The 14,177-nt window shown below is 44.0% G+C and overlaps 1 protein-coding gene across 11 annotated transcripts in view; it reads right to left on the minus strand.

Annotated features, from left to right (window-relative positions):
• LOC116067612 (calmodulin-binding transcription activator 1-like) overlaps positions 1-14,177 on the minus strand; it is a 57,566-nt gene that overhangs the window by 41,196 nt on the left and 2,193 nt on the right. For 9 of the 11 annotated variants that reach the window (XR_004897547.1, XM_036001858.1, XM_036001861.1 and 6 more), the window contains exons 2-3: positions 7,646-7,741; positions 2,591-2,694 (exon numbers count right to left, since the gene is read on the minus strand). Coding sequence is in view for 10 of the 11 variants with exons in the window: in XM_036001858.1 (XP_035857751.1) it covers positions 2,591-2,694; positions 7,646-7,741 (200 nt within the window). In the remaining variant the exon portion in view is untranslated. Of the gene's footprint in view, positions 1-2,590; positions 2,695-7,645; positions 7,742-8,059; positions 8,079-9,879; positions 10,058-14,177 lie in introns of those variants that run through there. The other 2 variants (XM_031324090.2, XM_036001862.1) reach the window with 2 other exon arrangements.

Genomic DNA, 14,177 nt, shown 5'->3' on the forward strand with positions numbered 1-14,177 from the left:
GACAGAGAAGAGAAGGAGGGGTGGATGGGGTAAAAATGTATGGGGTCACAGCTCAGTGCTCGTGGGAGGCCAAGGTGTCGGGAGGAGCCATGCGTGACAAAACAGAGATCAGAAGATCAGATGCAATCGCGCACATGGGCAAGAAAACAAACGCACACACATGCACACGCACGCAGAAACCCACACACACTTGCACAGACATACGCATGCCAAGAAAAAGGTGAGAATAAGGACAGACTTGTAAATATTGGGTCCGACTTAATCAGAGGCATCAAAACACAGAATGGTAATCTCTTTATCTATCAACTCTCTTCCTATTCACACACACACACACACACACACACACACACACACATACACACACACATGCACACACTAAGGATGTGAGGATGTGAGGATGAGGACACACAAAACCACTTTTTGATTTTTCTTATGCGTAAGTGTATAGAAATAAGGGATTCCCTATGGTGGATGTACAAACCTACATGTGTCTAAAATGTAATGACCAATAATGATTTCAATTTTCAATATGCTGCTGATTAAACTACTATACTTCTTGCAATGTGTGCAATACAGACAGATAAAAATCAACACACACAGAAAAAAATCAATTCTTTTTTTGCAGCAGCTACAGAATAATTGACCGCAATAATCTGGAGCTGTGCATGTCCTTAACGGACACACTTACACACGTAGGGAGAAACACATACACAGACTGAAAAATATACAGTACATGCACTAGACGCACAGTGAGTATACACACGGCTCCCCCTATGAAAGCACTAAGCAAAAGGAGCAGCAGACACAATGGAGTGTTTAAGTATGCAGGAAACTTTATGCCTGGGTGGAAGAGGAGCTTTGAAGGAATCCGCTGAGGGACACCCAACCTCCCTCTGAACTGAGCCTATACCTCCTCATCAGAGAGAGAGAGCAATGGAGATAGATAAAGAGAAAGAGGGAGAGGGGGGAGGAGAAGAAATGTTTGATAAAGATAGAGAGGACTAGATGGTAAGTTGGAAGGGAGACTGATAGAGAGGACGAGAGAGAGGGCAGGAGAGGGGGCAGCAACAAGGTGCTTTGGGCTAGTCCCTGTGCCTTGTGCACAACTGCTCTTGGATAGGCTGATGTGTGGAAGTCCCTAACCGGCAGCGGTCACGTTGTTCTGAACCGCGCACACACACACACACACACATACACATACACACACACACACACACACACACACACACACACACACACACACATCTATTCATGAGCACACTATTTAGTAGGCGCTGTGCTTAACTCCCAGTATGACCTTCATTGAGATGGATTGCATGAAAAATGTAATGACTTTCCTGAAAGAAAAACCACAGGCCAAATCAGCTTTGTATTGCATAATAATGCTGGACTTGGTAATCAATAACACAAACACACCAACACACATTCATAATGGAGTGCACAGCCTGCACATGGAGAAAATGTCTCAGCAGAGCCCAACAACATCACAATGGATGGAGCAAACCACCAGTGGTGAGCTGTGCAATGCATAAACAAGGAGCTATTGACAATAAATGCCTGCATCCATTTACACCCATCAAACACTTCCGTAAGCTAACAGCTTAAGTCTGGAAAAACATGCAACTCTGAAAGGTTTTTCACACCCCAAATGTTTAGCTCAGGGTTATCTTTGGCCAAGAGTAAAGAGCTGTCCCAACCTAATTTGGCCATTGTACCACTTAGCCAGCAGCACAGTTCAACTTACCTATTGTTAATGTTGCAAATATGTTGCTAATTTTGTTCCAGAGCAGATCAAACTCAGCCCTATATTAATGAGTAGTAGCCATGAGTTTGTGTGAAATCGTCAACAGTCAAAGCATACTAAAAGTTCTAAATGTGGTTAACATTGACTAAAGTGAAGTGCAAAAAGCCCTTAAGTTACTTCAACTTAACTCGCTTTTATGATAAAATCCTCTTGGTGCATGGTCACTGCTTTTGTTGTTTATACCTCACAGATAGCTTTTAATTTTTTTTCTTCTATTTTTTGTTTTGTAGGACAACTTTACCAAATGTAACATAGAGCATCATTTTTAAACATAACACAAAGCAGAACACAGCTACTGTGAGCAGAAATGTGCCACACATTGAACAACTTTGTATGGTTGCATAGCAACAATGTTAGGTTCAGATAACAATCTGTAAATGGAATGTATAGTCAGTGGGATTTTTGGCTGTGAGCTTGGATTGCTGTTTTTTTATTTCCTAGCGTCACAGTTTTAGGGTCCCATAATGAACAGCTACCACTGTGTTTTTTTACCTCCTCTTCATTTCTCAATGTGACATTAGCTAGAGATGGGTTACCAACAAAAAACACTGAGTTCATCTCAATGTCACGAATATTTCCCTCTTCAATGTGTCTTAAGGCTGTTTTATGCTTCTGCATCAACTCCACGCCGTAGCTACGGCATCGCTCCTACGGCGTTCTGCGTCGGGGTTGCTTTGCATCGCGGTTCATTTCACCGCCAGGAGGGGGGTTCGTGGCGACGAAGAGGGGTCTGAGGGGGTACGCCGTCGTTTCGACGCAGAAGCATAAATCAGCCTTTAGTCTCACCTCGTTGGTGTTCCAGCGATGGCGCTCCTTGGGCAGAGAGGAACATTTGGGTAGACACTCTAGCAGCTTCTTAGGAAGGTAGATCTTCAACTGGCCTGGCTCATCTGGAGTGGGAGGGGGGTAGGGGAAGAGTGGGGGTGAAGATAAAGGAAGATAAATGAGGGATGAGAAAGTAGAGGAGAGGAATCTCTCATCAGACACAGAGACATTGTGCAAGGAGAATACCAAAAAGCAGCATCTCCGGAATCTGGATGAATACAATCATAACACACTTTTATTGTGTAGCGTTTTTAAAGGCTGATGTAACTTTAAGCAAGTGAATTTGCACAAAGATGTGATCAGGACTATGAAAGACATAAGCTTTAAGTCATTTTGGTCAATCCAGTACTTGATTTGTGATAACTTGCTGGGATTTGTGATTTATCAGAAATACAGCTGAGAATGTTTGGCATAGCAGTGACGAGATGTCAGGCTTATACTTTGTATGGCCCAGTATGTGTGTTATTCCTAATGAATAAAGCAAATTGCACACAAACTGTGTTTCATATTTCCAAGTCATCTTTATGTAAGTTTGTATTATTATATCTCATTCACTTATTGGTGATTCACAGTGATATAGACAAGTAAGGTTGTTAACCTTGGCAATCAAGGTACAGGTACAAACAATAGTTAAGTGTGCAATCACAGAGGGAGTGGCAGCACACTTATTTGTGGATAGCAGGTGGAGGTGCACAGCACACCTGGGGCCCACCGGGAAACAGATTTGGATTAAGAAGAATCCATTATCATACATTATCATTGCATTTGGGGTTGGTAGCAATCATGGCCAACCACATGGGCATCCCTTATCCCCTTTAAAAGCAATGGTCTCCTGGCAGTTTTATACAGACAGTTTGGTAATAGAGCAGAGACTAAAAGACTAGCTCCTCCTGAGAGGAAACTAATATTCTTGTAAGGGAGCAGGAGAGTCACAAGTGCAAATATACAGCAGCCCAAATGTTGCTACAGGCAGGTGATGTTTAGGAGCTTCATGGTTTCTGTGTGTAATGATGCACTTTATTTTAGAATCACAATGATTCAAACGCTACACAGGTGAGGAAATGCAAAAGTTGGTAAAAATCAGTTATGAACCTTTACCTCCTCTGTATTATTGCCTGGTGATATTCAATTGTTTCCTTATTATCAACAAATTCCATAAAAAGACCAAAAATCAACAATGGATCCTACTGACAAGCATTGCTTGTGTAGCCAAAGCTTAATACAGCTTATTCCTCTCTGCTATAATCCTCTATTGTTGTCCAAAAACTGTAAGTTTTTTTTAGATCAGTGAGCTACACTGTTGCACTGGGTGCTAGTACCAAATCTGCAGCTGAAAATAGTCCCCAATAAATGCATTACTGACATCTGTTTGGGTAACGTTAGCTAAAAACTACAGTGCCCAGCTGTTTAAGGAAATTGTAAAAAAATATATATATATATCAAAATGTAACAATATACAGTATTTGTCACCCATGTTTAAGCCATACACAGAGAGGGAGATTTGTTGACAGTGACAAAAATATAGTGCACCTTAGCCTTCAATTAAAAGAAAAAATGCAATGTGACTAGTGGTAGAAGAATGTATAACTGAACAGGCAGAGAATCACCAAAATACTGAATATTTGCAGGTGAGGAAAAAAATCCCACTGCGCCTCAGGAAAGTAGTACTTTACCAGTGCATTGCGTCCGCACAAAGATAGAGCCCCTGGTGTGTGTGTGTGTGTGTGTGTGTGTGTGTGTGTGTGTGTGTGTGTGTGTACGTGTGTCTACGTGTATGTGCGTGTGTGTGCCTGTTTGTGAGTGTGTGCCCAACGGGTGTGCCGCTTAGAAGTCAAAGAGAGCAAGCACTCAAAGGTTATAGATAAGCATTTGAGTAGAGGGCGTCCATTCATGACTCCCCTGGGAAGATAGGAATTATACTCTACCTGAGGGCAGACGACAGAGCGAGAGAAAAAGAGAGATAGGTGGGGTGGGAGGGTCAGAGCGGGTGACAGAGAGGCAGGGAGACAATGAGCCAGAGAGAGACAGTTAATGAAGAAAAAAGAAACTTAGGGAGAGAGAGAGAGAGAGAGACAGAGAGAGACAGAGAGAGAGAGAGAGAGAGACAGAGAGAGAGAGCGAGAGAGAGAGAGAGAGAGAGAGAGAGAGAGAAGATTTAGAAAGTAAGAATCATGCAAGGACGAGAAAGAGATGGAACAAGGTAACACAAAGACGGAAAGAGGAAAGTACTGTAGCAGGACAGGAGTGGGGTCTATGTGTGTGCTCATGTGAGTACATAGGTGTCTGGGCATGTGTGTGTTTGTGTCAGTAGGAAGTGTGTTCAGGCACATATGCTCCCCCTAATCAATTATGCATTTATTAATAGAAGGCCTGAGAAGACAAAATTTCAAACAGCTGAACGGTGCAGCAGCTTAGTTAAACAGCTGAATGGTGCAGCTTAGTTAAAGCCTAATTTCTTTTTTAGCAGCACTCCAGCCTCTCTGCTATGAATGCCAATCAGCGTTTAAACCCCTCCCCTCCTGGCTATAACCCCCTCCCCTCCCCCTGCTGTTCTGAAGAATTCTCATCAGAGCCTTGCCTTTGAAATGTACCAGAACCACCACATCAAACAAGCCCGTTGCACATGCGTCGGCACACACACACACACACACACACACACACACACACACACCTGCGCACAGACCCGCACACGCTCATACATGCAAACACACACACACACACACACACACACACATACACACACAGTGCCTGCCGATCAAAGAACAGACATCACATTATTTGTCCCAGAGTGGCGTTTTTTACCAGTGACCTTGGTACCGAAATCCCTTTCAAAGCACACCTTCATGGACACGATCGTCATCTTAACCTATCCTCACATTTACTCTCCCCTCTGACGAGGAATGGAAGACCAACTTTGCAGATTTGTTGAATGCTGATGAGCTTTTACACCCCAAAGGGTTGTATCTTGTATTTCTAACAATTCCGAACCAGCGAACGCGTCCCTGTTTAAAAAAATTCAGCCTGGGCACTGTCGCAATTGTCTTTTCCATCTGTTCCGAATGGCTCTCAGTGGAGCTATACTGTGGTGTGACATGGGGCAAAAACTTCTCTTCTGTTTCTGGCTACCCAGGAAAATGAACCATCCTGGGACACGGGAAAAACACATCTAAATATGTAAATTCAGTGCTGTTCACATTTATGCTTGAAATAATCAAACTGTTACAATACCTGCATTGCTTCATGTGAGTCCCTCAGCAGTAAGCTACACATTTCTGGCTGTACAGATCAGTCACTCTCTTGCTAATCTAGTAAAAAGAGTCCAAAAGAGTGACAAAGCCTGAATGCTAATGTGAAACTGCTGGCTGATTAAGTTATATAGAGGTATACATGCTAAAAAGTGAAAATGTGCAACCAAAGTGAAACGTTGCTTTGGTTGCCTATCAAATGCCATAATTTAGACTGCAATCACACAGAAGAGCGGCCTACGACTGATGAATATTTTACCTCATAAAACTGTCATCTCCATATTTAACACAGAAACAAGCCAATGCCCTTGTGAGATGGCTGTCAGTTAATTATAAAACTCTACTCGGTAAAGAGAGAGAAAAACGCTCCAAATGCAACTCTTAACTCTCCCCCTACTGATATTAGGAGGCGTCAGGGGAAATTTTCACATTTTCCCCCTTTTCGGGATGAAATTAATGTGACAGAAAGAAAGGCTCATTGCACAGCAGCTAGATATAGGGATGGGAGGGAGGGTAGGAGGGCAGGAGGGAGAGCCAGGGCAGGGAGAAGAAAGGGGGGAGCATAGCATAGGATGAGCGAGAGTGCAGGAAGAGGGAGGGAGAGCAGGGGGCGGAGGGGAGGGGGGTAGAGAGATGGGCGTGCATGCTAATTTTATCATTCTGCTGATAAACTTTTCCTCCAGTAATCCTCCAGCTGGGACGTGAGAAGAGATAGGAGACAGGGATAGGCCCGGGAAGTCTCTGCTCATGTTAAACAGCCATCCCAAACAGAGCTCTCTGTTCTATTCTATTGCATTGTGTGTGTGTGTGTTTTTTTTTTTTTAAGATTTTCTTTTAATTCTTTATTGGCTATTTTATGACAGTCTTGTTTGCTCTTATCCCTCTTAACACAAAAAGAGGGTCTGGTGCAGGTATGAAGCCATCTGCTCCTTTTGAAATTGAAAAGAGGTTGGGGTGTGCATTGGGGGGGGGAAGCGTTTCCACATACCTCCCCACCCTATACCCATAACCCCCACCACCCCCTCGCTAAGCAGCGTGTCTCTCTGCTCCTCCTCACATCTGTTTATTTGCTTCCAATTTGTCCCCATAATATACACACACACATATACACAGAGGCAGAGACATGCATCATTCTGCGTCATGCCCTCAGAAATCAATAACCAATCAATGCAATCATTGCTTTTATAGTCCCTCTAACACACCCCAGCAATCACACACATGCCCAGGACACACGCATACATACACGACCATGCGGCGACCCCAGATTACACCCTCCATCTCACTTCTTGTTTAACCAGGCCCATTGAGGATTATAGATACATAATGCCATGTGTACAGATTAGGTATGACAATAAACTACTGATAGCCAAAGTAAGCCCTGGCTTCTCTATGGCTATGTGTGTGTGTGTGTGTGTGTGTGTGTGTGTGTGTGTGTGTGTGTGTGTGTGTGTGTGTGTGTGTGTGTGTGTGTGCCCGCTAATACTGTACTGGCATGCATGAATAAACATGATGTGTAACAGAGCTGAATTGGAATGGCGTCTCAGCACAGACAGTGTGTTTGTTTTGTCTACGTGTGAGTGTGTGTGTGTGTGTGTGTGTGTGTGTGTATGTATGTGTAAGTGTGATCTGTGACAGAGCAGATGAGAAGGAGACCTCAGTTCCCGCATCGCATCATTCTGCCAGAAGGCTTTCATACTTGCTCACAATGTGCTACAGACAAATGTGTGCATGCACACACAAACAGTGTGAAGGGTGTTTGTGTGTCTCTTACTGTTGGCGTCAGTGTCATCATTCTTGGGAGGGGTGTGTCCTGTGTAACCAACGGCAATCCTGACCATTCGCTCTGGATTTCTTATCTTCTTCAGTCCTACAAAGTGAGAAAGAGAGCGAGAAAGAGACAAAGACATATTTAGGAGACGCTCCAGACTTTTTCCTTGGCAGTCGCACACTTTACCTCATTCTTCCTCCTCTACAGCCCAGAAACAAAACTCCAAGTCATATGCATGTGGGCTGATCCTTTTTCTGATCCACTAACTTGTATCCATTGTGTCCCCTGATCAATTGGCCACAGTAGATACACTGCCTCCATGTGTGTGACTAACTTGTATGCAGCTTTAGTTTCTCTTCTCTCTCATCATTTCTCTGTTTCCCTGACCACTGTTGCTATGATACAAAGTAGACCAACCAGCGCAGAGGGAGATGGTCTTCCAGGCTATATGGTGGATGTTGTTCTCATGCCCACTGGTGTACTCTGCTGATCAGTGCCACGCACATCTGCCAGGGGATTGAAAGAGTGGATCGCTGTTGTCTGGCTTTGTCGCTCTTGTGATTCTTTTGGCTTCCATTCAGCATGGCTAAAGCTTGTAAATTATTACATCGTCGCTACACATAACACAGAGGGGGGCAATGGACAAAAAACCCTCATACTGTGAATGCGTGAGTCCGTTTGCGTGTGTGTGTGTGTGTGTGTGTGTGTGTGTGTGTGTATGTGTGTGTGAGTACAGTACAGTACAGTGCCTGCTGATCTGCCCATGGGCCATCTGTCTCATCTACAGTTTTAGTCTTTTCATGCAACGGGACTCTCAACCCACGGCCTTCCCTTTGCCTCTGGCTGCACTCCGCATGCTCTCCTGCACGCTTCTATGTATGTGTGTCTGATTTTTGGTGCTATACACCTGAACATGTGCATCTCAGATGTATGATACTACTTGTAAAGTTGAAGTTATCAAAAAAATTGCCCGTTAAAGACATCTTGCTCAGCATCGCTCCCTAGTGGAGAGAGGGTCCTTTACGATATCACTTTGCTGAGGAAGAGATCAGAAGAGTCAATAAAGAATAGTCTGATAATGAAACGGGTGTCTTTAGTGCAGTGTCATTTCTAGCTCTTAAACTGCGGAGGAACTGCGTGTCATCCATAACAAAACATTCAGATGTTGTATTTATAGGCTTAACAGAGATGTGTGATATCAGTATTTAGGACAGGCAGGAAAACGAAAGCAATACTTGGAGCAGACTAAATCAGGGGATGTTTATAAACAAATGTCAAACACACTGAGTAAGAAATAAAGATTTCATCAACCTATTAGTTGAGATGGAGATAATATTACAATGGTGATTTTTGTCACCTTTTAAATAAATCATGAAAGAATGAATAACATTTGGAACAGTCTGAATGAAATGGTGGCTTTCTGTGACAACAACGATCCCCAAGAGTTTAGCTGAGGGAGTAAAAATGTAGACTACAATTATACATGATATGACCTAAAACTGACACACATAAGCCACCACCCCCCACCCCCTCCCCAAATGCAGCCAGATTCTCACCTTCACTGCCTTAGCAACCATAAGCGCACATCAGATGAACACAAACATAAACACGCACGCACGCATGCACGCACACACACACACACACACACACACACACACACACACACACACACACACACACACACACACAAATTGGATTGTGACTAAATAAATACACAGCTGGTCTGGGAGGTTGCGTGCATGTCAGAAAGGGAAATCTACGATTCAATGGTCTATTTTATGCTTAAAGACACACACACACACACACACACACACACACACACACACACACACACACACACACACACACACAGAGAAAGCATCTGAATTCCTTCAGCGTGAACCACTCTCATCCTCTCTCATCCCTTTATGCTAAACGCTTCAAAAGCACTCATAAACCAGCTGCTCAGGGAAAACGCTGGCAAGCACTGGACGGTGAAAAACTACCCTATCCCGACACACTCAGAGCCTACCGACGGGACAACTCTCCTCCCGTTATTTATTTGCTGTCGGTTAACCGTGCTCTACACAGTCGCTGGTTCAGCACCAGCGTCCGTGTTTTCGGGACGGGCTAGAAGAAAGGGAAAGCCGTGCCGTTATCTCTCTCCCCCTCTATGCCTCCGTCCCTTCATCGCCTCGTCCGAACCCCGAATAGCAGGACTCTGCCACCTCAAATAAAACCAGTTATTTCTCTCTTACCTTCCGGCTTGTTTTCGGCAGCCATTTCCCCTCCGCCGCGCGCCTCATCCCTCCTCCTCCTCCTCTTCCTCCTCCTCCTCCTCCTCCTCGACTCGACCTAGTGGTGGTGGAGGTGGTGGGGGAGAGGGAGGGAGGGGGACCACGCGCGTGCACAGAGAGGACAGCTCAAGGAGGGGGGCGGTGCTGTGAAGAAGGGGTGGGGGGGGGCGAGCCTGTCGTGTTCAGCGAGGCTATTGGTCCAAACGGTGAGGATTGACAGCGGGGATCCGTGATGGTGACTCGTGGAACTCTCCATCCCTCCGTTTGTTCCCATTGGCCCAGCCCCCTGACGTTCACGCGCACTCTTCCTCGCTCTCTCTCCCCTCTCACGTCACTAAACGACGTCTGTATTCGAGGACACCTTGACAGCCTCCCACAGCATCATCATCATGCTCATCATCGTCTTCTCTCTCTCTCTCTCTCTCTCTCTCTCTCTCTCTCTCTCTCTCTCTCACACACACACACACACACACACACACACACACGCGCGCGCGCGCGCGCGCGCACACACGCACACGCACACGTATACATTACACCCACACAAAGGCGCGCGGTCATTTGTCCACATGCAAATTCAGTGGACTGTTGACACAGTGCTTTGTAAGGTCGTGTCTCGCCATAAATTATGAACCTCCCTCGAATCTAAATGACAAGAACTGCATGAAAGAGACTTGGATGTCCGATTTTTACATTTTCGGTGGGTTGGCGGGTGCTGTCATTAGCTGTGGTGCTGAAGCTCGCGGTGCTGAAAGGACAGCTCCACACGCGCCTACACAGGCTGTGCGCACTCCCTGCCTGCTTTCTTTGAGCCGTGTTATTGAATTGAAGTGATGATAGGTCAGGTGAAAACTTATAGGATTAAATGAAACACATGTCCGTCCCCCCCCGTCCCCCGTCCCCCCCCCGTCCCCCCAGTCTCCCCTTGTTGCGTATTTTGGCTCTACCAGGAAATCGTTGTTTCCTTCCTGTAATATTCCTACGGGAAGTTAAGTTTTTAACGAGCCTTTCACAACAGTGTTACTGAGAGGCTATTTTTAATTCTACCGTTTCATACTAGGTTATCCCTTCTAAATCGTGGTGGTTAACCGGGACCATTATGTTCTTGTTCTAAACCCACACTGTCACCCTGTGCCTCTGGGTAGAATATCGCCTTTGCACCAAAGACTTGTGTTTGACAGAAACAAACCTCTCCGTAGACACGCTTCACGGAAATCTAGCTTCTGAACGGTTCCTCTGCAGCGAAGTGCTTTGCGTAGCCTCGAAGTGCAGAGGCACACAAAGCTCTTTGAATCGACGGAATTCAAGCAGGGTGAATGCCAATGAGGAACATGTACAGGTTATAAGATATGTAGCCAAAATAATCGATTTCGTTTAAACCTCCGAAGCCATTTGTCCGATGGAAGTATGCTATGAAGGTAAATATGGTGCAAAAAGGGAGAGCTTGTAGAATACAATGTGAGAACTTGCAGAACAAAAAATCTGAACTTGTATGTTAAAATTTGCACTTGTAAAAATTTAATTTGCACTTGTAAAAATAAAATTTGCACTTGTAAAAAATATTCACGCACATGTGATCTGAATTTGAAGTCATACAAAGAAAAAAAACATGAGAGCTTGTAAAAAAAATCTGAACTTGTAAGTTGAAATTTGCACTTGTAGAAAATGTTCACACACCTGTATTCTGAATGTGAAGTTACAGAAAAAATATTCACAAATGTGTAGATTGATATTTACATGAACACAATGACAGCTGCAAACTTATAATGCAACATTTACTCGTATACTTTTTTTTTTACTCTGGTTCATTTTCCATCACAACCACAACTCAGTGATTACAACCTCTCGAATCTGTCACTGCAACTTCACATATGTGCTCTCTCGCATCACAAAGTGGCGAATCTGCGCATCTCGACTTTCACAACACTCTTGACGATACATTTGGTGCAAAACTAATTTGTACCTGTGGACTTAGGCTGTGGAGCTCTGAGCTAACAGAACGGGAAAAGCCTTCTTATATACAGTCTATGGGAAAATCAGGGTTTCTATCGCCAGATGAGGGACAACTCTGTCTGGCTTATTTATGTAGCATGGAAACTTGGTGGAATAGCATGCTAGCGTTAGCTAGCTAACTAGCAGCCAGCCCGCTTCTAAATAAATACCTTTTAATTATCTAAACACTTTTTAACAGTCAAACTAAAACACTGGCGGTGAGCTCCACGGCCTGCAGCCGCAGACGGACCGTCATCAGTGGGGATCGACCAGCGTAGCAACACTGCTTTTGCCAGAAAGCTTCGCTGCCGACCTCGACCTGCAGTCGGAGCTCCAGCGGGACACGGAGAGCCCCACATCCGGTAGCAGCGGCCCATCCCCCGGCCATGACCAGAGCTTGCTTTGCTGATGTTGTGCATCCCTGCTAAGAATTGCACCCGCTTGGGCAGAAACAATAATTTCTGCAGAATTCATTGCTGCCGAAAATTGCATCTAGGTAGCAAGGAAATGCTACTACAGAGTCTGATAAAACATTGATGTCTCTAAACCTTCTAAAATCCTAATCATTATTGATGAACATGACAAAGAGATTTACTATTGCCTAGTTTTTAAACAGTACTTTGCCTTATAAAATCATTTTCCCTAGTGGATGCAATTCACGGCAGGGATGCGAAACTTGGCACCTGTTACCCACTGATGACGGTCCGTCTGCGGCTGCAGGCCGTGGAGCTCACCGCCAGTGTTTTAGTTTGACTGTTAAAAATGTTTAGACAATTAAAAGGTATTTATTTAGAAGCGGGCTGGCTGCTAGTTAGCTAACGCTAGCATGCTATTCCACCAAGTTTCCATGCTACATAAATAAGCCGGACAGAGTTGTCCCTCATCTGGCGATAGAAACCCTGCTTTTTCCGTTCTGTTATCTCAGAGCTCCACAGCCTAAGTCCACAGGTACAAATTAGTTTTGCACCAAATGTATCGTCAAGAGTGTTGTGAAAGTCGAGGTGCGCAGATTCGCCACTTTGTGATGCGAGAGAGCACATATGTGAAGTTGCAGTGACAGATTCGAGAGGTTGTAATCACTGAGTTGTGGTTGTGATGGAAAATGAACCAGAGTAAAAAAAAAAGTATACGAGTAAATGTTGCATTAGAAGTTTGCAGCTGTCATTGTGTTCATGTAAATATCAATCTACACATTTGTGAATATTTTTTCTGTAACTTCACATTCAGAATACAGGTGTGTGAACATTTTCTACATGTGCAAATTTCAACTTACAAGTTCAGATTTGTTTTACAAGCTCTCATGTTTTTTTTCTTTGTATGACTTCAAATTCAGATCGCATGTGCGTGAATATTTTTTACAAGTGCAAATTTTAACATACAAGTTCAGATTTTTTGTTCTGCAAGTTCTCACATCGTATTCTACAAGCTCTCCCATTTTGCACCATATTTACCTTCATAGTATGCTGCTACATGCACAAACGTGCAAGACAATTGTAATTTCATACAAACAACAAAGTCGTAGCTTACATTGCACATGATTAGGTTTGGCAGATACACATTTCAAATAGAAACTACAGTATAGTCTATAACATATGAACAGAAATATAGCACTAAACCCTATAGGCTACTTTGAGTAGCCTAGCGGTTTAGCGGTGGTTAAAAGTAGCCTACATTTTTCTTACAACCCTACTTCCAAAAATCCAAACTATAATTTTCAGTAGAATTTTGAGGAATCTGTACTTTACTGATTGAGAATGCATGTCTAATTATAAAACTGGTCTACAGCAAATATTCTGTGCTGTATGTAATTCTAGCTCTGAAGTTGATGTAGAACCGAGTCTTATTCCTAACACATTACTGTACATTTCATCCCACAAAATAGGATGAGCTTCTAAAATTATTATAGTATTTCTATAGATTAAGCTATGCCTAACAGTATCTGTGGTTTTTATATTTATGTGGTACAGTGCCTGCTGATCTGCCCATGGGCCATCTGTCTCATCTACAGTTTTAGTCTTTTCATGCAACGGGACTCTCAACCCACGGCCTTCCCTTTGCCTCTGGCTGCACTCCGCATGCTCTCCTGCACGCTTCTATGTATGTGCGTCTGATTTTTGGTGCTATACACCTGAACATGTGCATCTCAGATGTATGATACTACTTGTAAAGTTGAAGTTATCAAAAAAATTGCCCGTTAAAGACATCTTGCTCAGCATCGCTCCCTAGTGGAGAGAGGGTCCCAACCTGGGGTCCGGGGACCCCTAAGGGGG

Source organism: Sander lucioperca, chromosome 6, assembly GCF_008315115.2.
Source record: "Sander lucioperca isolate FBNREF2018 chromosome 6, SLUC_FBN_1.2, whole genome shotgun sequence".
In the NCBI taxonomy this organism is placed as follows: domain Eukaryota; kingdom Metazoa; phylum Chordata; class Actinopteri; order Perciformes; family Percidae; genus Sander; species Sander lucioperca.